Below are 26965 nucleotides of genomic sequence, written 5' to 3' on the forward strand. Positions count from 1 at the left end.
AGCCAATCAGAGAGACACTTTGAAGCTAGGCAGCCCATTTGACTGTTATCAGGCCATTAAATAGACGTTATCAGGCGCTGTAAGCACCATAGATGTGGGTCATTAGGGACCTACTACACCTACTATGTTGTAAAAGTGAAAGTGAAACTTAAAAGGAACACTTTCTAACACGTTGTAAAACTAAATGAAACGTCACATTTTGAACACAAACAAAAAGGCTTCTTGTGGTTTAGGCAACAAAACTACAACTTCTTTAGGTTTATGCAAAAAAAAATTACAACTTATTTATGTTTATGCAACAAAACTACAACTTCTTTAGGTTTAGGCAAAAACAACGTCAACTTCTTTAGGTTTAGGTAGCAAAACTAAAACTTATTTATGTTTAGGCAAAATAAATACAACTTATTTAGGTTTAGGCAATAAAAAAACAGGTTTAGGCAAAAAAACTACAACTTCACTTCTTTAGATTTATGCAACAAAACTACAACTTCTTTAGGTTTAGGCAACAAAACCACAACGTATTTAGGTTTAGGCAACAAAATTACAACTTCTTTGAGTTTAGGCAACAAAAGTACAACTTCTTTGAGTTAATGCAACAAAACTACAACTTGTTTATGTTTAGGCAAAAACAAAATACAACTTCTTTAGGTTTAGGCAACAAAATTACAACTTCGTTAGGTTTAGGCAATAAAACTAAAACTTATTTAGGTTTAGAAAAAAACTAATTGGTTTTACATAGGATGTGAACTCTGGTCTCCTGGGTGAAATTCTATTCTATTCTATATCTACCTTTTTCGGTGATCTACCATGTGAATAGATGATAAAACCTACTAGTGGGCGTAGTAGGCCACTATTGACTCACATCTATAGGGCTTATAGCGACTGATAACATCTATTTAAAAGCCTGAAAACAGTCTAATTGGCTGGGTTTCATGCCCCTGGGGGGGGGGGGGGGGGGGGGGGGGGGGGGGGGGGGGGGCAGTACCATCCATGTTGAGAAATGCTACAATATTAGGTTATGTGCTAGTTGTGCTTTGTTTATTCAGGTGGTAATTTCTGATGTAGTCTCTCAGTAATCATGAATCTGGTGATTAGCAGATCAAATAAATAGTAGAATTGGGTGAATTTGTTTGAAAAGTGAAACTTTTTTAGACTACTGATTACATATGCTGTACCTGTTGTTCCAACAGTATTTTATATTTTGTACCTGCTATATATTGAAACATTGTGCTACAGTACTGTTCAGGTAAAACCACAATAAATAACAAAAAATAATGAAAGTTCTCATTAGTTCATCATTGTGTTTATTTATGTCTTTGTTAAGCGTCCTTGGGTTTCATGAAAGGCGCTATATAAATCCAAGCTATTATTATTATTATTATTAGTCTCCTTTTACTTCATTCCTTCCGGTCCATACACTAGACTGTGATTCCTGCAGTATTATACAATATTATGGGATACAGTGGTAATGCAATAACATATTTTCAAGAAACCCCCAAAACTGAACTGAGGTGACAAAAATGTTGTGACAAATAAAAATTAAATTTATTGAAGGAGTAATTTCACCTCTGTCCACCAGAGAGCGTTGCAGAGTGCATCTGGAGATGCTTGTCAATGAAAATTAAATATATAATAAAGCTATATTAATTCAGCTTCAGGTAAATGTGCACCATTTGAGTCTGGGGTGGGGATTACGCATGAAATCAATGCTTCTTTTGTACTGACCAAATTGTGAATTTTTTTTATGCTCTCTGAAGTGTCTCAGTTCTTCACATACTCTATTTCAAAGTCGTGTCCTTTCAGTGAAGTAAATGTGATAAAGTGCCCTTTAGGATGTCCTTCCAGTGGAGAAAACAAGATAAAGTGCCCTCTAGGGTGTCCTTCTAGTGGAGAAAATGTGATAAAGTGACCTCTAGGGTGGTCTTAAAATGGAGAAAGCATGATGCAATACCATAAAGGCTGCCCTACATGCTAGAAAACTTTCTGCATTCTGGTGCCCCACCCCGTGCAACTGGTGCTTTGATTATTTTTTCCGCCCCTGCCCCTCAGACAGACTGAGACTGCCACTGGCAGTCAGTATATTTGATCCCCTGGCCCTCTGGTAAAGACAGTCCAGAGTGGAAGGTCTGCAGTAACAGGATAGCAGGATTGTGTATACACTGAATTTTTCACTTTGAACATGTTTTGTGTGTTCTCCATGAATGTGCCTTCACATATCCACCAGAGGTCAGCATTTATCATTTTAATGGAATCAAATGTATCAACAAGTACTGTACATCCAATTGGTTTGCATTATTTGTTAATCTATATTTTGTTGCTGCGCTGACATTATGGTGCAAAATCATGTGACTATCGCTGCCATCCTTCTACAGTGTGTCTAGTCTAGGATGGTTATATTATAATGCATTTAGTTCTGTAAAGATGTAGAGCACTGCTGTCAGTCCTGCCTCAAAGTCATCTACATATACAAGTGGAAATGAAACTATCGTGATTGTGGGAGGGAAGTGTATTATAGCATTTATTGCTCTACATCATTCTTTTGATTCTAATCTAAATATTCTGAGCAGTGCATGCAGCTATTCATTCATTCAGTTGTGGCTCAGTATACTGTAGTCATTTGGTGGCTAGTTCCTACATGCAGTGCGGTATGTGAGAGGTAAATTATTTCAAATCACATGACCCAAAGGAAACCGAAAGGATGCCAAAACATTTACAGCTGCGTGTCCTCACACGATATGCACCACTGTATCACCCCAAACAGGCGGCAACAACTACGCTCTTAGGTACACTGACCATGAATGTCTCATAAATAACTCACTTCTAAATAATTATCTGCTTTAATTTGTCCTCAAGAATCTGTGGTTAAGTTCTATGGTCACATAATTTGTCAAAGTGATAAAAAGAAAATTGGAATACAGCATAAAACAACTTCCTCAACTTTCTCAATTTCAGAGTCATTACTTGAGGTAAACCATCACCACTTCTTTCCACGGGCACAACAGCTGAGGTAAGATTTTGTTTCTATTTATACTGATAAATGTTGAATAAAAGTTTCTTAGGATGGAGATACTAGAGAGGGCAGTCATCTTATCATCAGTATCATTAAATTCATGGAGTGATGCAATTATTTTTTTGCTTCTGTCCTAATACTTCTGTTGATCAAGTGAAAGTGAAAAAATCTTAACTTTATAATTTTCTTGTTAGTTTACCTTTGTACTTTCACTCTCCCTTCTTGAACACACTTAAGTTATTGTATATTTTCTGTGATTTAAATTAAATACAATTAAACAAATTCATAAAGAATAAATAGTTTGCTGGTGCAGCACACTTGAGTCAGTTTAACAGTAACATGTCTGAACTGACAAATAAATATTCTGAAATATTAAGCTTCAAATATTCTGTTCTCATTTGGTTTTGTTTTAGGTAATAAATAATGTGTAATAATGTTTCTTGTTCACATGTTGTCTTCATTTCTTATTGTAGCCATGGGCAAAATATGGTCAAAACCTCCTCCTGAGAGTAAGATACTCAAAATATTTCAGAACATTGTTTAAACATATACAGATCAGAAGAGCACTTTGCACATCTATTTCACAAGACAAAAAAAATCCAGCAGATTCTTCATTTGTGTTGAAGTTATTGCATTAAAATGTGACTCATGTATTAAATCAACATGTGCACTTTACTTGTCAGCTTTGATTAAAGATTGGAGGAGCGTACCGTGGGGGTGAGTGATGTGTTCAATTTGTGGTGCCTCTGGTGTTTAAAGGCTTTTCTCATATTTAAAAACAAAACTACAGAACTGCACACACTCCTTTGTTGAGACTGCCTTTTGTTATGTCATTTCCTGTTTGTTGTCAGTTTCAGTAACATAGTGGTTCAATGTCACTGTTGTTTGTGATACTATGCAGCAACCACAGATAACGTGCATCATATACAAAACTGATTTAGATAAGAAAATCTAAAATCTAATCTAACTCTTTCTTTATTGAACAGCAACAACAAGAGAGATCTGCAGTTTGTGGAGGATTATCAGCCTCATAACAATGAAGTCCAACAGCTCAGAGTTCTGTTTTATGGACCCGCTGGTTCTGCCAAGTCCAGCTTCATCAACTCTGTAGAAAGTGTTCTACGAGGCAGAATCACTGTTCGAGCTTCGGAAGATGCAACCACTGGAGAGAGCTTCACCACAAAAGTATGACCCTTACCAAAAAGAAGTTTATTCAAGTGTGCTATTAGTATACTTCTTTTAAACTTTAAATACGAGTACTTAAAGGGACTATTTGTAACTTTCAGAAATGCTTAACAGCGACACCTGTGGCCGTTAAGTCAACGAAAGTCAGCATCGGGGTCGCGCTTGCTGGCTCTAAATAGACATGAACGAGCATCGCTCAAAACAGTGAGTTGACACACATCAGCTAAAACCACAATATCACTCTATATTTCAGCTGCTTGGCAGTAATGTTAGCTGACCAGACGAAGGTCTCTCCATGAAACAATGCTGATCCTAGTGTTGGCTTAGCCTGCTGAAGCAGGAAGAGAAACGTTATCGTCTCCCGACCGCAGCCGGAGTGAACAGGGTGACGATAACGTTTCTCGCTGCGGAGCTCCGTCACTTCACAAGACACGGAAACCTCTGTTGGTCTGGAGGAGCTGCAGCAGTTATTTCTGCACAAACGTCCACTGTACATTCACTAGATATTCTCAGAGCTAAACTAACTCTTCTGCAGTGTGCAGTGTTTGCGCATGAACGTGAGGTGGAACGAGAACGCGCACGTTGTGTGAGTGAAGACAAGCAGGCAGCGGAGCGGTCTGTACAGCGTAGCCACACGCGAGCGCGCATGTGCGAGCGTGCATGGGACACCGACCCGGTAGATTTATACGTGTAAAAAGTTACAAACAGTCCTTTTAACAAAATTATACATAAGTATACTTGGCTTATACTGACAAGTACACAGAAAAGTCTAAGTGTACTTGGTTTATAGGCTTACTTGTACTTAATCTTTTGATCAAGATATACTTAAGAAAAGTGTAATTAAGTATTCTTGCCTTATAGGCCTACAGAAAGGTATACTTGGCATGTAGTTGTGCTTACTTTTTGATAGAGTAGCCTGTTAAAGTGAATCACTTTTCAGTGTGGTTTATCTGAGGTCATGTATTTCATGCACTGGAAAACTTTTCTTCCACCTAGTATTTTAATGTGCAGCCTGCAAAGATGATTGCTTTACACAGATCCGGTGAGCAGCAGTTGAGCAACTAGTTGTGGTGAAACTATTGAGCAAGAGGTGAGGGGTGGTAGTAACAAAAAATAATCGAAGAAAAGGGAAGTGATGAAGATGCATGTGAATTGAAAATTGAAGCCATAAAAATGGATGTGAAGTAAAAAAATTGAGTGATAAGTTATCAAGTGATTTGATTAATTTAAAGCTGATTTAACTAAAACAGCCGTGATATGATGAAAACAGACCCATGTTTCATCATTTTCCTCATCTTACATTCATCATTCAAAACACAAAATTGCCATTTATCATTTAAGGAAAGTGGCCTCAACAAAAAATAATTGAAGAAAAGAGAAGTAATGAAAATGAGTTTGAATTGTGCGATAAATTGTCAATTGATTTGATAATTTGATTGATATTGTATTTGAAACAGTGTTGCTCTGATAATCAACTGTCGACCGTTCATCATTCACAACAACATTTAATGATGAAATATGGCTCTGTTTTCATCATATCACGACTGTTTTAGTCAAATCAGCTTTAAATTAATCAAATCACTTCATCACTTCTATCACTCCATTTGTCATTTCACATCCATTTTTATGGCTGCATCAATTAATTTGTTACTTCCACCCCTCATACAGACAAACTGCTTCATAGCCATTATTCAATAGGTGTCACTATCGTTGTTATAACTGCACTTTTCTGTTTTACAGTACAAAACTTACAAAATCCAGAAAGGACTACCAGGACATTTTACCCTTTTGCTTTCTCTGACATCATGGGCCTTGAGCAGGGAACTAAGAGAGGAGTTTGTGTGGAAGACATCAAACTGGCCATGGAGGGGCACATAAACGATGGCTACACTGTACAGTACAATTACTGAATTTATTAAACTTTGTTGGATATATTTCAGTAATACAATCCAGCTGTGTGATCTGTTTTGCATAAATTATTTTATTCACATAAAGATACTATTTACATGAAAAAGTTATTCTTTGATTCACATTGTTTTCCAGTTCAATCCTTGCTCTAAAATATCAGAGGAAAATCAATACTACAACGAAAACCCCCACTCTGAATGACCGAGTTCATGTTCTGGTTTGTGTCATCCCTGCCACCACATTAAGTTTAATGCCTGATGAAACTGTGAGAAAGATGAGAGATGTCAGACTTGCAGCAAAAGACATGGGTAAGGGTTAGTTTCTGGGTTTCATAACTTGAATCAAATAACCTGACAAACATTATTTTGATTGAATCAGATTCTGCTCTGAATCAACAGAGATTCCCCAACTGGCTATTCTCACCAAAATTGATGAAGCCTGTCCAGAGGTCAACGCAGATATAAAGAACGTGTATAAGAGCAAGTTCCTGAAGCAAAAGGTAAGTCTGGTAATTGAGTTGTGTTTCAAGTTGGAGTATTAGTTTGCTTCACGTTTTAAAATTTTAACACAAAAACTCCTTTGATCAGCACTTTCATTTCTTAAATGTCAAATTGTTCAAATTTAGATTGCTGAACTGAGTGCGGCGCTGGGTTTTTCACCAAAATGCATCTTTCCTGTGAAGAACTACTACTTAGAGATCGACACAGATGATGACACTGATACACTGATACTGAGCGCACTGAGACGGATGATTACTGATGGAGAAGACTTTGTCAACAGCCCGTAGATCTAAGCCTACATACTGCTGTGGAGGTCTACATCTTGATTTATCACATCGTGAAAAAAGTCCACATGAGGTGGGCAATATGGCTTTTTGGTTTTCATTTGCAAGCATGTAATGCATATAGTATCTGCTACAAATTATCATACCTCTACCTTGCTGAAGAAAGTCTGAACAGGCTTTCATCACTCTTTCTACGCATTTGATTTTATTTTGCATTATTCCAGTGATTCTCAACCTTTTTTGGGCCAGTGATATAGATTTGTTATCAAACAGCTGCCAATCAGAGAGACACTTTGAGGCTAGGCAGCCAATTCGACTGTTATCAGTCCATTAAACAGGCGTTATCAGTCGCTATAAGCACCATAGATGTGGGTCATTAGGGACCTACTACGCCTACTACGTTATAAAAGTAAAAGTGATCTTAAACGGAACACTTTCTAACACGTTGTAAAAGTAAATGAAACGTCACGTTTTGAACAGAAACAAAAAGGCTTCTTTAGGTTTAGGCAACAAAACTACAACTTCTTTATGTTTAGACAAAATAAATACAACTTCTTTATGTTTAGGTAACAAAACTACAACTTCTTTATTTTTAGGCAACAATACTACAACTTCTTTATGTTTAGGCAAAATAAATACAACTTCTTTAGGTGTATGCAACAAAACTACAACTTCTTTAGGTTTAGGTAACAAAACTAAAACTTCTTTATGTTTAGGCAAAATAAATACAACTTATTTAGGTTTAGGCAATAAAAAAAACAGGTTTAGGCAAAAAAAACTACAACTTCACTTCTTTAGATTTATGCAAGGAAAATGCAACTTCTTTAGGTTTAGGCAACTACAATTGTATTAGGTTTAGGCAACAAAAGTACAACTTCTTTGAGATTAGGCAACAAAAGTACAACTTCAGTTCTTTAGGTTTATGCAACAAAACTACAACTTCTTTAGGTTTAGGCCACAGAACTACAACTTGTTAATGTTTAGGCAAAATAAAATACAATTTGTTTAGGTTTAGGCTTTAAAACTTTGACTTCTTAGCAAAACTACAAATTCTTTAGGTTTAGGCAAACAAACAGGTTTAGGCAACAAAAGTACAACTTTGTTAAGTTTAGGCAAAAAAGTTTTGGTTTCACACAGGATGTGAACTCCGGTCTCCTGGGTGAAATTCTATTCTATACCTAGCTTTCTCGGTGATCTACCATGTGAATAGATTTGGGGGCAGTACCATCCCCGTTGAGAAACACTACAATATTAGGCTATGTGCTAGTTGTGCTTTGTTTATTCAGGTGGTCATTTCTGATATAGTCTCTCAGGAATCATGAATCTGGTGATTAGCAGATAAAATAAATAATAAAATTGGGTGAAATTGGTTGGAAATTGAAACTTTTTCAGACTACTGATTACATATGCTGTACCTGATGATCCAACAGTATTTTATATTTTTGTACCTGCTATATATTGAAACAGTGTGCTACAGTTACTGTTGTTCAAGTAAAACCGCAATAAATAACAAAAAATAATGAAAGTTGTCATTAGTCTCCTTTTACTTCATTCCTTCTAGTCCATACACTAGACTGTGATTCCTGCAGTATTATACCATATTATGGGATACAGTGGTAATGCAATAACATATTTTCAAGAAACCCCCAAAACTAAACTGAGGTGACAAAAATTTGGTGACAAATAAAAATTAAATTTATTGAAGAAGTAATTTCACCTCTGTCCACCAGAGAGCGTGGCAGAGTGCAATTAGAGGTGCTTGTCCATGAAAATTAAATAAATAATAAAGCTTTGTTAATTCAGCTTCAGGTAAATGTGCACCATTTGAGTCTGGGCTGGGGATTACGCATTAAATCAATGTTTTTTTTATTGACCAAATTGTGATTTTTTTTAATGCTCTCTGAAGTGTGTCAGTTCTTCACTCTATTTTGCTTATTTTATGTTTTCTTTATTGAAGACATGCTCATTAACAGAGGTACAAACAGATACATACAACAAAACAAAAATAATTGCATATACATTTCAGAATGCAAGAGTTCATATTATCATATTATAATCATTTCACAATTTAAAAGTCTTAATGTTTTTTTTGTTTTTAATATTGTTTATGATAATGTTTGAATTCATTAATAAAGTGCAGGAAAGTTGGCTTGGTTCCTGACCATTTTGTCTTATGAATATGAAATTTTCCCAAAATGATAAATAATGTTATTAAATACAGCATGTTATTACCAATGTTATCTTTACTAAAATATATCATTACATCAAACATATTTATATCAACTTTCATCTTAAGTTTCTTTTGTAGAAAGTTGGCTCCATCCATCCAGAACATTCTTGTATATATACAGTGAAAGAATAGATGGGAAATACTCTCTTTTTCAAGTCAACATAAATCACACTTAATAAGCAATATCCAGCTTGAATCTTTCTAATATAAGTTTTACCTGGTAAATTCTATGTAATATCTTGAAAGACACTTCCTCAACTTTGTTATTGATGCAGTATTTATCACCAAGCTTTCTCCCACTGTACATCCTCAAATAAGGAAGACCAAAAACATCCAGATGAAGGCACAGAAACATAACTGAGTGTGTTCCTATAATGTTAGTCTCTTTCACTATATTAGAACCACCAATATAAATATTTCCCACACAATCTTCTAAATTGAAAGGTTGATCAACAGTACCAGGGTTACGTAGGAGTATAAGGACACTTTCTGGTTTAACAGGCGTTTTGAATTTATCAAGAAATTCTTTATAAGATAATAAATAACCACTTTTTTTTAAGTAATTGGCCAACTGTCAATATTCATTTATTAAACCATGTGTGATAAAAAAAAGTCCTATTTTTTTATATTGAATGTCTTTATTGTTCCATATGAAATACCTTTGGGGTGAAAAGTTATATTAGTAAGCTAATAACAGTGCTGTCAGTGCTTGCCTATGAAAATGTGCAAACTTAATCAGGATTTTATCAACATAGAAGTCACATTTTAATAGAAATTTGATACCACCAACTGGATCAAACAGGTAATTGGGGAAAATATTCCAAATACTATGCTTGTTTTTTAAGTATTCAATAATCAACTTGAATTATTAAGAGTGCAAAAATCTATATCTTAATAATACATCTTTAAATAATGAGACTTATTCCTCAAAATGAAGTTGTAAAGTCTAAGTCCATAATAAACACTCTGTGGAGTAATGACTGTCAAATAATCTTACGTTGTTAGCATGACGTGACGTCATCACGTGATCTGGTCAACAACTCAGCTGTTGTGATGGTGGCTTCAAGTACAGTCGGACATGAGGCCATTACAATGCCACCTGGATGAAAAAAAACAAACCAAAGTGACCTATATGACTGGAGAGCTCGTGATTCTTTATAACCTCCCAAGTGATGTCATGCATATGCCATTCTGTCTAAAAAGTATTGATACATTTATTAATATAACAAATTGCATTTATATTTCCCCCCCGGTGTAGTTTTCCTAAAGCAATAACCCTCTACAACACCTCACCTCTGTCTAACAGAGAACTCTCAGCTTTATAGTTTCTGTCTCAACCAGACTTCATTCTGTGCTAGTGTAATATTCTTGCACATGTTGAATTTTGCACATCTACATTTGCACATTTACTACCTTAATTTTTTTTTTTTTATTAAAAACAAAACATTGTAACTTGTATATAGTATCTTAGTATAGTATCTGGAAAATATTCCAAATACTATGCTTGTTTTTTTTAGGTATTCAAGAATCTACTTAATCTCTAATTAATTATTAAGAGTGAAACAAATTTATATCTTAATCGCACCCTATATATTTCTCTCTCTCTATATATATATATATAGAGAGAGAGATAAATATATATAAAAAAAAATCAATATAATATATATATATATATATATATATATATTTCTTAATATATATATATATTTATATATATAATTTGTTTTTAATATTTATTTTATAGTTGCTGTTCAGGTAAAACCACAATAAATAACACAAAATAATGAAAGTTAGTCTCCTTTTACTTCATTCCCTCTAGTCCATACAGTAGACTGTCTTGTAATGCAATTACTCTGAAGTGATTCCTGCAGTATTATACAATAATATGGGATATAGTGGTAATGTAATAACATCTTTCAAGAAAACCCCAAAACTAAACTGAGGTGACAAAAATTTGGTGACAAATAAAAATGACATGTATTGAAGGAGTAATTTCACCTCTGTCCACCAGAGAACGTGGCAGAGTGCAATTAGAGGTGCTTGTCAATGGAAATTAAATATATATTACAGCTATGTTAATTCAACTTCAGGTGCACCATTTGAGTCTGGGCTGGGAATTACACATTAAATCAATGTTTGTTTTGTAATGATGAAATTGTGAATTCTTTTTTTATGCTCTAAAGTGTTTCGGTTCTTCACATACTCTATTTCAGAGTGTTTTTTGTGTCTCTTATTAAGCTTTGAAACAATTCAGTTATGACTGTCATTTTGTATGCTTTCTTTATTGAACTCATGCTCATTAACAGAGGTACAAACAGAAACATAGACAGTTGAAAAAAAAGCTTTTATACTTGCTTTGTGGAATAATAAAACCTGTTCAATACATGGATTTACAAAAACAAATATGCTTGTTTGTAGTGTGCAACATTAAATGAAAGACATTGGGAAATGAATTATCATATGAATAAATAATCCAACAGATTTGAATGTGTATTAGTTCATCCTGCACTTTTTAAAATATCTGTTTATTGAAAGTATTTTTTGTTTAATTCCAGCAGATTTGATTTCAAAATGCTATTTTTCCAAAGTCTGTTTTCATTTCATGATGCTGTTATTCCCCAATGACTGTTTTATTTCCTAATGCCACTTCTTATCACAAAGTCTTTGTCTGTGATAAAATAATTTCTTCTCTGACTGCATTTCCAACTAAACAAACCTATTATGCTTCAACATGGTCACAAATACAAAATTTAGTGTGGCTTCAGTTTGTATTTAAGAAACCATAGACATTCACTTGTTTTCCCACATAGACTTTCAATGAAATGACACAAGAATGCACACATTGTATGTAATTGTTGTGGCTATACAAATGTTCGAACAAACTGGAGCAAAAGTGCCCTCTGGGATGCCCCTATGGTAGATAAAACATAAGTGCCCTTTCAGTGGAGAAAATGTGATAAAGTGCCCTCTAGGGTGTCCTTTTAGTGGAGAAAACAAGATAAAGTAGACGCTAGGGTGTTTTTTCAATGGAGAAAATGTGATAAAGTGACCTCTAGAGTGTCTTTCTATAGGAGAAAACCAGATAAAGTGCCCTCTAGGGTGGTTTTAAAATGGTGCCCTTTATTTATTTTTTCCGCCCCTGCCCCTCAGACAGGCTGAGACTGCCACTGGCAGTCAGTATATTTGATCCCCTGGCCCTCTGGTATAGACAGTCCAGAGTGGAAGGTCTGCAGTAACAGGATAGCAGGAGTGTGTATACGCTGAATTTTTCAGTTTGACCATGTTTTGTGTGTTCTCCATGAATGTGCCTTCACATATCCACCAGAGGTCAGCATTTATCATTTTAATGGAATCACATGGCTCAACAAGTACTGTACATCCAATTGGTTTGCATTATTTGTTAATCTATATTTTGTTGCTGCGCTGACATTATGGTGCAAAATCATGTGACCATCACTGCCATCCTTCTACAGTGTGTCTAGTCTAGGATGGTTATATTATAATGCATTTAGTTCAGTAAAGAAGTAGAGCACTGCTGTCAGTCCTGCCTCAAAGTCATCTACATATATAGTGGAAATGAAACTATCCTGATTGTAGGAGGGAAGTGTATTATAGCATTTATTGCTCTACATCATTCTTTTGATTCTAATCTAAATATTCTGAGCAGTGCATGCAGCTATTCACTCATTTAGTTGTGACTTAGTATACTGTAGTCAGTTGGTGGCTAGTTCCTACATGCAGTGCGGTATGTGAGAGGTAAATTCTTTCAAATCACATGACCCAAAGGAAACCGAAAGGAAGCCAAAACATTTAAAACTGCGTGTCCTCACAGGATATGCACCACTGTATCACCCCAAACAGGCGGCAACAACTACGCTCTTAGGTACACTGACCATGAATGTCTCATAAATAACTCACTTCTAAATGATTATCTGCTTTAATTTGTCCTCAAGAATCTGTGGTTAAGTTCTATGGTCACATAATTTGTCAAAGTGATAACAAGAAAATTGGAATACAGTTTAAAAAACTTCCTCATCTTTCTCAATTTCAGAGTCATTACTTGAAGTAACCATCACCACTTCTTTCCACATGCACAACAGCTGAGGTAAGAATTGTTTTCCATTCATACTGATAAATGTTAGATACAATTTTCTTAGGATGGAGATATTGAGGGCAGTCATCTTATCATCAGTATCATTAAATTCATGGAGTGATGCAATTATTTTTTGCTTTTGTCCTAATACTTCTGTTGATCAAATGAAAGTGAAAACAATTTTATTTTATAATTTTCTTGTTAGTTTACCTTGAATTTTCACTTTCCCTTCTTGAACACACTTCATTTATTGTATATTTTCTGTGATTTCAATTAAATACAATTAAACAAATTCATAAAGAATAAATAGTTTGCTGGTGCAGCACACTTGAGTCAGTTTAACAGTAACATGTCTGAACTGACAAATAAATATTCTGAAATATTAAGCTTCAAATATTCTGTTGACGTTTGGTTTGGTTTTAGGTAATAAATAATGTGTAATAATGTTTCTTGTTTACATGTTGCCTTAATTTCTTATTCTAGCCATGGGCAAACGACAGTCAAAACCCCCTCCTGAGAGTAAGATACTCAAAATATTTCAGAACATTGTTTTAACGTATACAGATCAGAAGAGCACTTTGCACATCTATTTCACGAGACAAGTGCGTAGGAGATCAAAGGTTGAAAAAAAATTCTGTTGAAGTTATTTCCTTAAAATGTGACTCATGTATTAAATCAACATGTACACTTTATTTGTCAGCTTTGATTAAAGAATGGAGGAGCGTACCGTGGGGGTGAGTGATGTGTTCAATTGATGGTGCCTCTGGTGTTTAAAGGCTCTTCTCATATTTAAAAACAAAACTACAGAACTGCACACATTCCTTTGTTGAGACTGCCTTTAGTTATGCCATTTCCTGTTTGTTGTCAGTTTCAGTAACATGGTGGTTCAATGTGACTGGTGTTGCAGCAACCACAGAATACGTTCACCATATACAAAACTGCTTTAAACAAGTAAATCTAAAATCTAATCTAACTCTTTCTTTATTGAACAGCCACAACGAGAGAGACCTAGAGTATGTGAAAGAGTATCCGCTTCATAATGATGAGGTCCAACAGCTCAGAGTTCTGCTTTGTGGACCCACTGGTTCTGGCAAGTCCAGCTTCATCAACTCTGTCGAAAGTCTTTTAAAAGGCAAAATCACTGATCGAGCTCCGAAAGATGCAACCACTGGAGAGAGCTACACCACAAAAGTATGACACTTACCAAAAAGAAGTTTATTCAAGGGTGCTATTAGTATACTTCTTTTAAACTTTAAATACGAGTGTATACTTTTAGTTTGCTTTTTATGTAGTTATCAGAGATATAGTTAAGAAAAGTATACACAAGTATACTTGGCTCATACTGACAAGTATACAGAAAAATCTAAGTGTACTCAGGCCTACTTGTACTTAATCTTTTGATCGAGATATACTTAAGAAAAGTATAATTAAGTATTCTTGTCTTATAGGCCTACAGAGAGGTATACTTGTCTTGTAGTTGTGCTTACTTTTTGATATAGTAGCCTGTTAAAGTGAATCACTTTTCTGTGTGGTTAAACCGAGGTCATGTATTTCATGCACTGTAAAACTTTTCTTCCACCTAGTATTTTAATGTGCGCCTGCGCCTGAGCAAGAGATGAGGGGTGAAAGTAACAAAACATAATTGAAATCACAACACCCACTGACATTTATCGCGATTTTTTGTTACTTCCTCTCAAAATGTCAATCAAAAATCCACTTAAATTTTGTGTTGTGAATGATGAATGTATGATGGGGAAAATAATTAAACACGGGTCTGTTTTCATCATATCAAGACTGTTTTAGTCAAATCAGCTTTCAACTAATCAAATCACTTGATAAATATATAACTATATCACTCCCTTTTTCAATTCACATGCATTTTCATCACCTCTATTTTTATCAATTAATTTGTGTTACTTCCACCGCTCATACAGACAAACTGCTTCATAGCCATTATTCAGTAGGTGGCACTATTGTTGTTATAACAGCACTTTTCTGTTTTACAGTACAGAACTTACAAAATCCGGAAAGGAGAACCAGGGACATTTTACCCTTATGCCTTCTCTGACATCATGGGCCTTGAGCAGGGAGCTAACAGAGGAGTTGCTGTGGAAGACATCAAACTGGCCATGAAGGGGCACATAAACGATGGCTACACTGTACAGTACAATTACTGAATTTATTAAACTTTGCTGGATATATTTCAGTAATACAATCCAGCTTTGTGTTTTGTTTTGCATAAATCATTTTATAAAGATACTATTTACATGAAAAAGTTATTCTTTGATTTACATTGTTTTCCAGTTCAATCCTTGCTATAAAATATCAGAGGATAATCAATACTACAACAAAACCCCCACTCTGAAGGACCAAGCTCATGTTCTGGTTTGTGTCATCTCTGCCAGCACATCAAGTATACAGAGTGCTGAAACTGAGAGAAAGATGAGGGAAGTCAGACTTGCAGCTAGAGACATGGGTAAGGGTTAGTTTCTGAGTTTCATAATCAAATAACCTGACAAACATTATTTTGATTGAATCAGATTCTGCTCTGAATCAACAGAGATTCCCCAACTGACTATTCTCACCAAAATTGATGAAGCCTGTCCAGAGGTCAAAAAAGATATAAGGAACGTGTATAAGAGCAAGTTACTGAAGGAAAAGGTAAGTCTGGTAATTGAGTTGTTATTCAAGTTGGAGTATAATTTTGCTTTACGTTTTAAAATTTTAACACAAAACCTCCTTTGATCAGCACTTTCATTTCTTAAATGTCAAATGTTCAAATTTAGACGGACGATTTGAGTGCGACGCTGGGTTTTTCACCGAACAGCATCTTTCCTGTGCAGAACTACCACTCAGAGAACAGGACAAATGATGACATTAATACACTGCTACTGAGCGCACTGACACAGATAATTACCGTAGGAGAAGAATTTGTCAACAACCCATAGATCCAAGCCTACATACTGCTGTGGTAGTCTACATTTTGCTTTATCACATCGTGAAAAAAGTCCACATGTGGTGGGCAATATGGCTTTTTGGTTTTCATTTGCAAGCATGTAATGCATATAGTATCTGCTACAAATTATCATACCTCTACCTTGCTGAAGAAAGTCTGAATAGGCTTTATCACTCTTTCTGTGCATTTGATTTTTTTGCATTATTCCAGTGGTTCTCAACCTTTTTCAGTGCCCCCCCATCTATTATCCAGGTCCCTTACTGCCCCCCATCAATTAAAATGTAGGTTAATTGTCTCCCCTGAATATTAATATTGATTATTATCCTGTATTATATCATTAAAATCTTGTAATTTAATGCCCAATAACAGATTTGATTACTCTGAACAGCTGGACAATCATTATCATTAGTTTCCCAGGGAGCCCAAAAGCTATGTGAATAGCTTCTCGTAGGTCTCGTTATTGATAACAAACAGCAGCCAATCAGAGAGACACTTTGAAGCTAGGCAGCCCATTTGACTGTTATCAGGCCATTAAATAGACGTTATCAGGCGCTGTAAGCACCATAGATGTGGGTCATTAGGGACCTACTACACCTACTATGTTGTAAAAGTGAAAGTGAAACTTAAAAGGAACACTTTCTAACACGTTGTAAAACTAAATGAAACGTCACATTTTGAACACAAACAAAAAGGCTTCTTGTGGTTTAGGCAACAAAACTACAACTTCTTTAGGTTTATGCAAAAAAAAATTACAACTTATTTATGTTTATGCAACAAAACTACAACTTCTTTAGGTTTAGGCAAAAACAACGTCAACTTCTTTAGGTTTAGGTAGCAAAACTAAAACTTATTATGTTTAGGCAAAATAAATACAACTTATTTAGGTTTAGGCAATAAAAAAACAGGTTTAGGCAAAAAAAACTACAACTTCACTTCTTTAGATTTATGCAACAAAACTACAACTTCTTTAGGTTTAGGCAACAAAACCACAACGTATTTAGGTTTAGGCAACAAAATTACAACTTCTTTGAGTTTAGGCAACAAAAGTACAACTTCTTTGAGTTAATGCAACAAAACTACAACTTGTTTATGTTTAGGCAAAAACAAAATACAACTTCTTTAGGTTTAGGCAACAAAATTACAACTTCGTTAGGTTTAGGCAATAAAACTAAAACTTATTTAGGTTTAGAAAAAAACTAATTGGTTTTACATAGGATGTGAACTCTGGTCTCCTGGGTGAAATTCTATTCTATTCTATATCTACCTTTTTCGGTGATCTACCATGTGAATAGATGATAAAACCTACTAGTGGGCGTAGTAGGCCACTATTGACTCACATCTATAGGGCTTATAGCGACTGATAACATCTATTTAAAAGCCTGAAAACAGTCTAATTGGCTGGGTTTCATGCCCCTGGGGGGGGGGGGGGGGGGGGGGTGCAGTACCATCCATGTTGAGAAATGCTACAATATTAGGTTATGTGCTAGTTGTGCTTTGTTTATTCAGGTGGTAATTTCTGATGTAGTCTCTCAGTAATCATGAATCTGGTGATTAGCAGATCAAATAAATAGTAGAATTGGGTGAATTTGTTTGAAAAGTGAAACTTTTTTAGACTACTGATTACATATGCTGTACCTGTTGTTCCAACAGTATTTTATATTTTGTACCTGCTATATATTGAAACATTGTGCTACAGTACTGTTCAGGTAAAACCACAATAAATAACAAAAAATAATGAAAGTTCTCATTAGTTCATCATTGTGTTTATTTATGTCTTTGTTAAGCGTCCTTGGGTTTCATGAAAGGCGCTATATAAATCCAAGCTATTATTATTATTATTATTAGTCTCCTTTTACTTCATTCCTTCCGGTCCATACACTAGACTGTGATTCCTGCAGTATTATACAATATTATGGGATACAGTGGTAATGCAATAACATATTTTCAAGAAACCCCCAAAACTGAACTGAGGTGACAAAAATGTTGTGACAAATAAAAATTAAATTTATTGAAGGAGTAATTTCACCTCTGTCCACCAGAGAGCGTTGCAGAGTGCATCTGGAGATGCTTGTCAATGAAAATTAAATATATAATAAAGCTATATTAATTCAGCTTCAGGTAAATGTGCACCATTTGAGTCTGGGGTGGGGATTACGCATGAAATCAATGCTTCTTTTGTACTGACCAAATTGTGAATTTTTTTTATGCTCTCTGAAGTGTCTCAGTTCTTCACATACTCTATTTCAAAGTCGTGTCCTTTCAGTGAAGTAAATGTGATAAAGTGCCCTTTAGGATGTCCTTCCAGTGGAGAAAACAAGATAAAGTGCCCTCTAGGGTGTCCTTCTAGTGGAGAAAATGTGATAAAGTGACCTCTAGGGTGGTCTTAAAATGGAGAAAGCATGATGCAATACCATAAAGGCTGCCCTACATGCTAGAAAACTTTCTGCATTCTGGTGCCCCACCCCGTGCAACTGGTGCTTTGATTATTTTTTCCGCCCCTGCCCCTCAGACAGACTGAGACTGCCACTGGCAGTCAGTATATTTGATCCCCTGGCCCTCTGGTAAAGACAGTCCAGAGTGGAAGGTCTGCAGTAACAGGATAGCAGGATTGTGTATACACTGAATTTTTCACTTTGAACATGTTTTGTGTGTTCTCCATGAATGTGCCTTCACATATCCACCAGAGGTCAGCATTTATCATTTTAATGGAATCAAATGTATCAACAAGTACTGTACATCCAATTGGTTTGCATTATTTGTTAATCTATATTTTGTTGCTGCGCTGACATTATGGTGCAAAATCATGTGACTATCGCTGCCATCCTTCTACAGTGTGTCTAGTCTAGGATGGTTATATTATAATGCATTTAGTTCTGTAAAGATGTAGAGCACTGCTGTCAGTCCTGCCTCAAAGTCATCTACATATACAAGTGGAAATGAAACTATCGTGATTGTGGGAGGGAAGTGTATTATAGCATTTATTGCTCTACATCATTCTTTTGATTCTAATCTAAATATTCTGAGCAGTGCATGCAGCTATTCATTCATTCAGTTGTGGCTCAGTATACTGTAGTCATTTGGTGGCTAGTTCCTACATGCAGTGCGGTATGTGAGAGGTAAATTATTTCAAATCACATGACCCAAAGGAAACCGAAAGGATGCCAAAACATTTACAGCTGCGTGTCCTCACACGATATGCACCACTGTATCACCCCAAACAGGCGGCAACAACTACGCTCTTAGGTACACTGACCATGAATGTCTCATAAATAACTCACTTCTAAATAATTATCTGCTTTAATTTGTCCTCAAGAATCTGTGGTTAAGTTCTATGGTCACATAATTTGTCAAAGTGATAAAAAGAAAATTGGAATACAGCATAAAACAACTTCCTCAACTTTCTCAATTTCAGAGTCATTACTTGAGGTAAACCATCACCACTTCTTTCCACGGGCACAACAGCTGAGGTAAGATTTTGTTTCTATTTATACTGATAAATGTTGAATAAAAGTTTCTTAGGATGGAGATACTAGAGAGGGCAGTCATCTTATCATCAGTATCATTAAATTCATGGAGTGATGCAATTATTTTTTGCTTCTGTCCTAATACTTCTGTTGATCAAGTGAAAGTGAAAAAAATCTTAACTTTATAATTTTCTTGTTAGTTTACCTTTGTACTTTCACTCTCCCTTCTTGAACACACTTAAGTTATTGTATATTTTCTGTGATTTAAATTAAATACAATTAAACAAATTCATAAAGAATAAATAGTTTGCTGGTGCAGCACACTTGAGTCAGTTTAACAGTAACATGTCTGAACTGACAAATAAATATTCTGAAATATTAAGCTTCAAATATTCTGTTCTCATTTGGTTTTGTTTTAGGTAATAAATAATGTGTAATAATGTTTCTTGTTCACATGTTGTCTTCATTTCTTATTGTAGCCATGGGCAAAATATGGTCAAAACCTCCTCCTGAGAGTAAGATACTCAAAATATTTCAGAACATTGTTTAAACATATACAGATCAGAAGAGCACTTTGCACATCTATTTCACAAGACAAAAAAAATCCAGCAGATTCTTCATTTGTGTTGAAGTTATTGCATTAAAATGTGACTCATGTATTAAATCAACATGTGCACTTTACTTGTCAGCTTTGATTAAAGATTGGAGGAGCGTACCGTGGGGGTGAGTGATGTGTTCAATTTGTGGTGCCTCTGGTGTTTAAAGGCTTTTCTCATATTTAAAAACAAAACTACAGAACTGCACACACTCCTTTGTTGAGACTGCCTTTTGTTATGTCATTTCCTGTTTGTTGTCAGTTTCAGTAACATAGTGGTTCAATGTCACTGTTGTTTGTGATACTATGCAGCAACCACAGATAACGTGCATCATATACAAAACTGATTTAGATAAGAAAATCTAAAATCTAATCTAACTCTTTCTTTATTGAACAGCAACAACAAGAGAGATCTGCAGTTTGTGGAGGATTATCAGCCTCATAACAATGAAGTCCAACAGCTCAGAGTTCTGTTTTATGGACCCGCTGGTTCTGCCAAGTCCAGCTTCATCAACTCTGTAGAAAGTGTTCTACGAGGCAGAATCACTGTTCGAGCTTCGGAAGATGCAACCACTGGAGAGAGCTTCACCACAAAAGTATGACCCTTACCAAAAAGAAGTTTATTCAAGTGTGCTATTAGTATACTTCTTTTAAACTTTAAATACGAGTACTTAAAGGGACTATTTGTAACTTTCAGAAATGCTTAACAGCGACACCTGTGGCCGTTAAGTCAACGAAAGTCAGCATCGGGGTCGCGCTTGCTGGCTCTAAATAGACATGAACGAGCATCGCTCAAAACAGTGAGTTGACACACATCAGCTAAAACCACAATATCACTCTATATTTCAGCTGCTTGGCAGTAATGTTAGCTGACCAGACGAAGGTCTCTCCATGAAACAATGCTGATCCTAGTGTTGGCTTAGCCTGCTGAAGCAGGAAGAGAAACGTTATCGTCTCCCGACCGCAGCCGGAGTGAACAGGGTGACGATAACGTTTCTCGCTGCGGAGCCCCGTCACTTCACAAGACACGGAAACCTCTGTTGGTCTGGAGGAGCTGCAGCAGTTATTTCTGCACAAACGTCCACTGTACATTCACTAGATATTCTCAGAGCTAAACTAACTCTTCTGCAGTGTGCAGTGTTTGCGCATGAACGTGAGGTGGAACGAGAACGCGCACGTTGTGTGAGTGAAGACAAGCAGGCAGCGGAGCGGTCTGTACAGCGTAGCCACACGCGAGCGCGCATGTGCGAGCGTGCATGGGACACCGACCCGGTAGATTTATACGTGTAAAAAGTTACAAACAGTCCTTTTAACAAAATTATACATAAGTATACTTGGCTTATACTGACAAGTACACAGAAAAGTCTAAGTGTACTTGGTTTATAGGCTTACTTGTACTTAATCTTTTGATCAAGATATACTTAAGAAAAGTGTAATTAAGTATTCTTGCCTTATAGGCCTACAGAAAGGTATACTTGGCATGTAGTTGTGCTTACTTTTTGATAGAGTAGCCTGTTAAAGTGAATCACTTTTCAGTGTGGTTTATCTGAGGTCATGTATTTCATGCACTGGAAAACTTTTCTTCCACCTAGTATTTTAATGTGCACCTGCAAAGATGATTGCTTTACACAGATCCGGTGAGCAGCAGTTGAGCAACTAGTTGTGGTGAAACTATTGAGCAAGAGGTGAGGGGTGGTAGTAACAAAAAATAATCGAAGAAAAGGGAAGTGATGAAGATGCATGTGAATTGAAAATTGAAGCCATAAAAATGGATGTGAAGTAAAAAAATTGAGTGATAAGTTATCAAGTGATTTGATTAATTTAAAGCTGATTTAACTAAAACAGCCGTGATATGATGAAAACAGACCCATGTTTCATCATTTTCCTCATCTTACATTCATCATTCAAAACACAAAATTGCCATTTATCATTTAAGGAAAGTGGCCTCAACAAAAAATAATTGAAGAAAAGAGAAGTAATGAAAATGAGTTTGAATTGTGCGATAAATTGTCAATTGATTTGATAATTTGATTGATATTGTATTTGAAACAGTGTTGCTCTGATAATCAACTGTCGACCGTTCATCATTCACAACAACATTTAATGATGAAATATGGCTCTGTTTTCATCATATCACGACTGTTTTAGTCAAATCAGCTTTAAATTAATCAAATCACTTCATCACTTCTATCACTCCATTTGTCATTTCACATCCATTTTTATGGCTGCATCAATTAATTTGTTACTTCCACCCCTCATACAGACAAACTGCTTCATAGCCATTATTCAATAGGTGTCACTATTGTTGTTATAACTGCACTTTTCTGTTTTACAGTACAAAACTTACAAAATCCAGAAAGGACTACCAGGGACATTTTACCCTTTTGCTTTCTCTGACATCATGGGCCTTGAGCAGGGAACTAAGAGAGGAGTTTGTGTGGAAGACATCAAACTGGCCATGGAGGGGCACATAAACGATGGCTACACTGTACAGTACAATTACTGAATTTATTAAACTTTGTTGGATATATTTCAGTAATACAATCCAGCTGTGTGATCTGTTTTGCATAAATTATTTTATTCACATAAAGATACTATTTACATGAAAAAGTTATTCTTTGATTCACATTGTTTTCCAGTTCAATCCTTACTCTAAAATATCAGAGGAAAATCAATACTACAACGAAACCCCCACTCTGAATGACCGAGTTCATGTTCTGGTTTGTGTCATCCCTGCCACCACATTAAGTTTAATGCCTGATGAAACTGTGAGAAAGATGAGAGATGTCAGACTTGCAGCAAAAGACATGGGTAAGGGTTAGTTTCTGGGTTTCATAACTTGAATCAAATAACCTGACAAACATTATTTTGATTGAATCAGATTCTGCTCTGAATCAACAGAGATTCCCCAACTGGCTATTCTCACCAAAATTGATGCAGCCTGTCCAGAGGTCAACGCAGATATAAAGAACGTGTATAAGAGCAAGTTCCTGAAGCAAAAGGTAAGTCTGGTAATTGAGTTGTGTTTCAAGTTGGAGTATTAGTTTGCTTCACGTTTTAAAATTTTAACACAAAAACTCCTTTGATCAGCACTTTAATTTCTTAAATGTCAAATTGTTCAAATTTAGACGGAGGAACTGAGTGCGAGGCTGGGTTTTTCACCAAAATGCATCTTTCCTGTGAAGAACTACTACTTAGAGATCGACACAGATGATGACACTGATACACTGATACTGAGCGCACTGAGACGGATGATTACTGATGGAGAAGACTTTGTCAACAGCCCGTAGATCTAAGCCTACATACTGCTGTGGTAGTCTACATCTTGCTTTATCACATCGTGAAAAAAGTCCACATGAGGTGGGCAATATGGCTTTTTGGTTTTCATTTGCAAGCATGTAATGCATATAGTATCTGCTACAAATTATCATACCTCTACCTTGCTGAAGAAAGTCTGAACAGGCTTTATAACTCTTTCTACGCATTTGATTTTATTTTGCATTATTCCAGTGATTCTCAACTTTTTTTGGGCCAGTGATATAGATTTGTTATCAAACAGCTGCCAATCAGAGAGACACTTTGAGGCTAGGCAGCCAATTCGACTGTTATCAGTCCATTAAACAGGCGTTATCAGTCGCTATAAGCACCATAGATGTGGGTCATTAGGGACCTACTACGCCTACTACGTTATAAAAGTAAAAGTGATCTTAAACGGAACACTTTCTAACACGTTGTAAAAGTAAATGAAACGTCACGTTTTGAACAGAAACAAAAAGGCTTCTTTAGGTTTAGGCAACAAAACTACAACTTCTTTATGTTTAGACAAAATAAATACAACTTCTTTATGTTTAGGTAACAAAACTACAACTTCTTTATTTTTAGGCAACAATACTACAACTTCTTTATGTTTAGGCAAAATAAATACAACTTCTTTAGGTGTATGCAACAAAACTACAACTTCTTTAGGTTTAGGTAACAAAACTAAAACTTCTTTATGTTTAGGCAAAATAAATACAACTTATTTAGGTTTAGGCAATAAAAAAAACAGGTTTAGGCAAAAAAAACTACAACTTCACTTCTTTAGATTTATGCAAGGAAAATGCAACTTCTTTAGGTTTAGGCAACTACAATTGTATTAGGTTTAGGCAACAAAAGTACAACTTCTTTGAGATTAGGCAACAAAAGTACAACTTCAGTTCTTTAGGTTTATGCAACAAAACTACAACTTCTTTAGGTTTAGGCCACAGAACTACAACTTGTTAATGTTTAGGCAAAATAAAATACAATTTGTTTAGGTTTAGGCTTTAAAACTTCGACTTCTTAGCAAAACTACAAATTCTTTAGGTTTAGGCAAACAAACAGGTTTAGGCAACAAAAGTACAACTTTGTTAAGTTTAGGCAAAAAAGTTTTGGTTTCACACAGGATGTGAACTCCGGTCTCCTGGGTGAAATTCTATTCTATACCTAGCTTTCTCGGTGATCTACCATGTGAATAGATTTGGGGGCAGTACCATCCCCGCTGAGAAACACTACAATATTAGGTTATGTGCTAGTTGTGCTTTGTTTATTCAGGTGGTCATTTCTGATATAGTCTCTCAGGAATCATGAATCTGGTGATAAGCAGATCAAATAAATAATAAAATTGGGTGAAATTGGTTGAAAATTGAAACTTTTTCAGACTACTGATTACATATGTTGTACCTGTTGTTCCAACAGTATTTTATATTTTGTACCTGCTATATATTGAAACAGTGTGCTGCAGTTACTGTTGTTCAAGTAAAACCGCAATAAATATCACAAAATAATGAAAGTTGTCATTAGTCTCCTTTTACTTCATTCCTTCTAGCCCATACACTAGACTGTGATTCCTGCAGTATTATACAATATTATGGGATATAGTGGTCATGCAATAACATATTTTCAAGAAACCCCCAAAACTAAACTGAGGTGACAAAAATTTGGTGACAAATAAAAATTAAATTTATTGAAGAAGTAATTTCACCTCTGTCCACCAGAGAGCGTGGCAGAGTGCATCTGGAGGTGCTTGTTAATGAAAATTAAATAAATAATAAAGCTTTGTTAATTCAGCTTCAGGTAAATGTGCACCATTTGAGTCTGGGCTGGGGATTACGCATTAAATCAATGTTTTTTTTATTGACCAAATTGTGATTTTTTTTAATGCTCTCTGAAGTGTGTCAGTTCTTCACTCTATTTTGCTTATTTTATGTTTTCTTTATTGAAGACATGCTCATTAACAGAGGTACAAACAGATACATACAACAAAACAAAAATAATTGCATATACATTTCAGAATGCAAGAGTTCATACATCATATTATAATCATTTCACAATTTAAAAGTCTTAATGGCTTTTTTGTTTTTAATATTGTTTATGATAATGTTTGAATTCATTAATAAAGTGCAGGGAAGTTGGCTTGGTTCCTGACCATTTTGTCTTATGAATATGAAATTTTCCCAAAATGATAAATAATGTTATTAAATACAGCACGTTATTACCAATGTTATCTTTACTAAAATATATCATTACATCAAACATATTTATTTCAACTTTCATCTTAAGTTTCTTTTGTAGAAAGTTGGCTCCATCCATCCAGAACATTCTTGTATATATACAGTGAAAGAATAGATGGGAAATACTCTCTTTTTCAAGTCAACATAAATCACACTTAATAATCAATATCCAGCTTGAATCTTTCTAATATAAGTTTTACCTGGTAAATTCTATGTAATATCTTGAAAGACACTTCCTCAACTTTGTTATTGATGCAGTATTTATCACCAAGCTTTCTCCCACTGTACATCCTCAAATAAGGAAGACCAAAAACATCCAGATGAAGGCACAGAAACATAACTGAGTGTGTTCCTATAATGTTAGTCTCTTTCACTATATTACTACCTCCAATATAAATATTTCCCACACAATCTTCTAAATTGAAAGGTTGATCAACAGTACCAGGGTTTCGTAGGAGTATAAGGACACTTTCTGGATTAACAGGCGTTTTGAATTTATCAAGAAATTCTTTATAAGATAATAAATAACCACTTTTTTTTTAAGTAATTGGCCAACTGTCAATATTCATTTATTAAACCATGTGTGATAAAAAAAAGTCCTATTTTTTTATATTGAATGTCTTTATTGTTCCATATGAAATACCTTTGGGGTGAAAAGTTATATTAGTAAGCTAATAACAGTGCTGTCAGTGCTTGCCTATGAAAATGTGCAAACTTAATCAGGATTTTATCAACATAGAAGTCACATTTTAATAGAAATTTGATACCACCAACTGGATCAAACAGGTAATTGGGGAAAATATTCCAAATACTATGCTTTTTTTTAAAGTATTCAATAATCAACTTGAATTATTAAGAGTGCAAAAATCTATATCTTAATAATACATCTTTAAATAATGAGACTTATTCCTCAAAATGAAGTTTTAAACAAGCCTCTTGTCTAAGTCCATAATAAACACTCTGTGGAGTAATGACTGTCAAATAATCTTACGTTGTTAGCATGACGTGACGTCATCACGTGATCTGGTCAACAACTCAGCTGTTGTGATGGTGGCTTCAAGTACCGTCGGACATGAGGCCATTACAATGCCACCTGGATGAAAAAAAACAAACCAAAGTGACCAATGTAACTGGAGAGCTCGTGATTCTTTATAACTCTCAAGTGATGTCATGCATATGCCATTCTGTCTAAAAAGTATTATTACATTT

The 26965-nt window shown here is 35.3% G+C and overlaps 1 protein-coding gene, 4 long non-coding RNA genes and 1 pseudogene across 8 annotated transcripts; 4 read left to right on the forward strand and 2 right to left on the reverse strand.

Annotated features, from left to right (window-relative positions):
• The window catches only part of LOC119501332, a 37119-nt pseudogene extending 20590 nt beyond the window's left edge, over positions 1-16529 (forward strand).
• Positions 1622-2019, reverse strand: LOC119501340. Its single transcript, XR_005209801.1, has 2 exons — positions 1911-2019; positions 1622-1826 (listed from the first exon to the last, which is right to left on the reverse strand). It is a non-coding gene; the product is annotated as an uncharacterized LOC119501340 (long non-coding RNA).
• LOC119501333 (interferon-induced protein 44-like) lies at positions 2718-23766 on the forward strand. 4 transcript variants are annotated; one of them, XM_037791650.1, is made up of 9 exons: positions 2718-2783; positions 2953-3007; positions 13694-13729; positions 13911-13944; positions 20623-20821; positions 22561-22713; positions 22865-23036; positions 23127-23227; positions 23354-23766. In XM_037791650.1, the coding sequence occupies exons 3-9, from the start codon at positions 13696-13698 to the stop codon at positions 23513-23515; spliced, it is 855 nt and encodes a 284-aa protein (XP_037647578.1). In that variant the 5' UTR covers positions 2718-2783; positions 2953-3007; positions 13694-13695; the 3' UTR covers positions 23516-23766. The 4 variants fall into 4 exon arrangements, with proteins under 4 accessions (XP_037647578.1, XP_037647577.1, XP_037647576.1 ...); XM_037791649.1 differs by lacking the exons at positions 2718-2783; positions 2953-3007 and adding exons at positions 12936-13000; positions 13169-13222; XM_037791648.1 differs by lacking the exons at positions 2718-2783; positions 2953-3007; positions 20623-20821; ... (2 more) ...; positions 23127-23227; positions 23354-23766 and adding exons at positions 12936-13000; positions 13169-13222; positions 14203-14401; ... (2 more) ...; positions 15771-15871; positions 15997-16529.
• On the forward strand, positions 17208-17763 carry LOC119501339. Its single transcript, XR_005209800.1, has 2 exons — positions 17208-17257; positions 17290-17763. It is a non-coding gene; the product is annotated as an uncharacterized LOC119501339 (long non-coding RNA).
• Positions 18248-18645, reverse strand: LOC119501341. The gene is made up of 2 exons (XR_005209802.1): positions 18537-18645; positions 18248-18452 (listed from the first exon to the last, which is right to left on the reverse strand). It is a non-coding gene; the product is annotated as an uncharacterized LOC119501341 (long non-coding RNA).
• A 537-nt stretch (positions 23767-24303) lies between the features above and the next one.
• LOC119501337 lies at positions 24304-24888 on the forward strand. The gene is made up of 2 exons (XR_005209798.1): positions 24304-24339; positions 24588-24888. It is a non-coding gene; the product is annotated as an uncharacterized LOC119501337 (long non-coding RNA).
• The last annotated feature ends 2077 nt before the right edge of the window (positions 24889-26965 follow it).

This window comes from Sebastes umbrosus, chromosome 14 (genome assembly GCF_015220745.1).
Source record: "Sebastes umbrosus isolate fSebUmb1 chromosome 14, fSebUmb1.pri, whole genome shotgun sequence".
NCBI lineage: Eukaryota > Metazoa > Chordata > Actinopteri > Perciformes > Sebastidae > Sebastes > Sebastes umbrosus.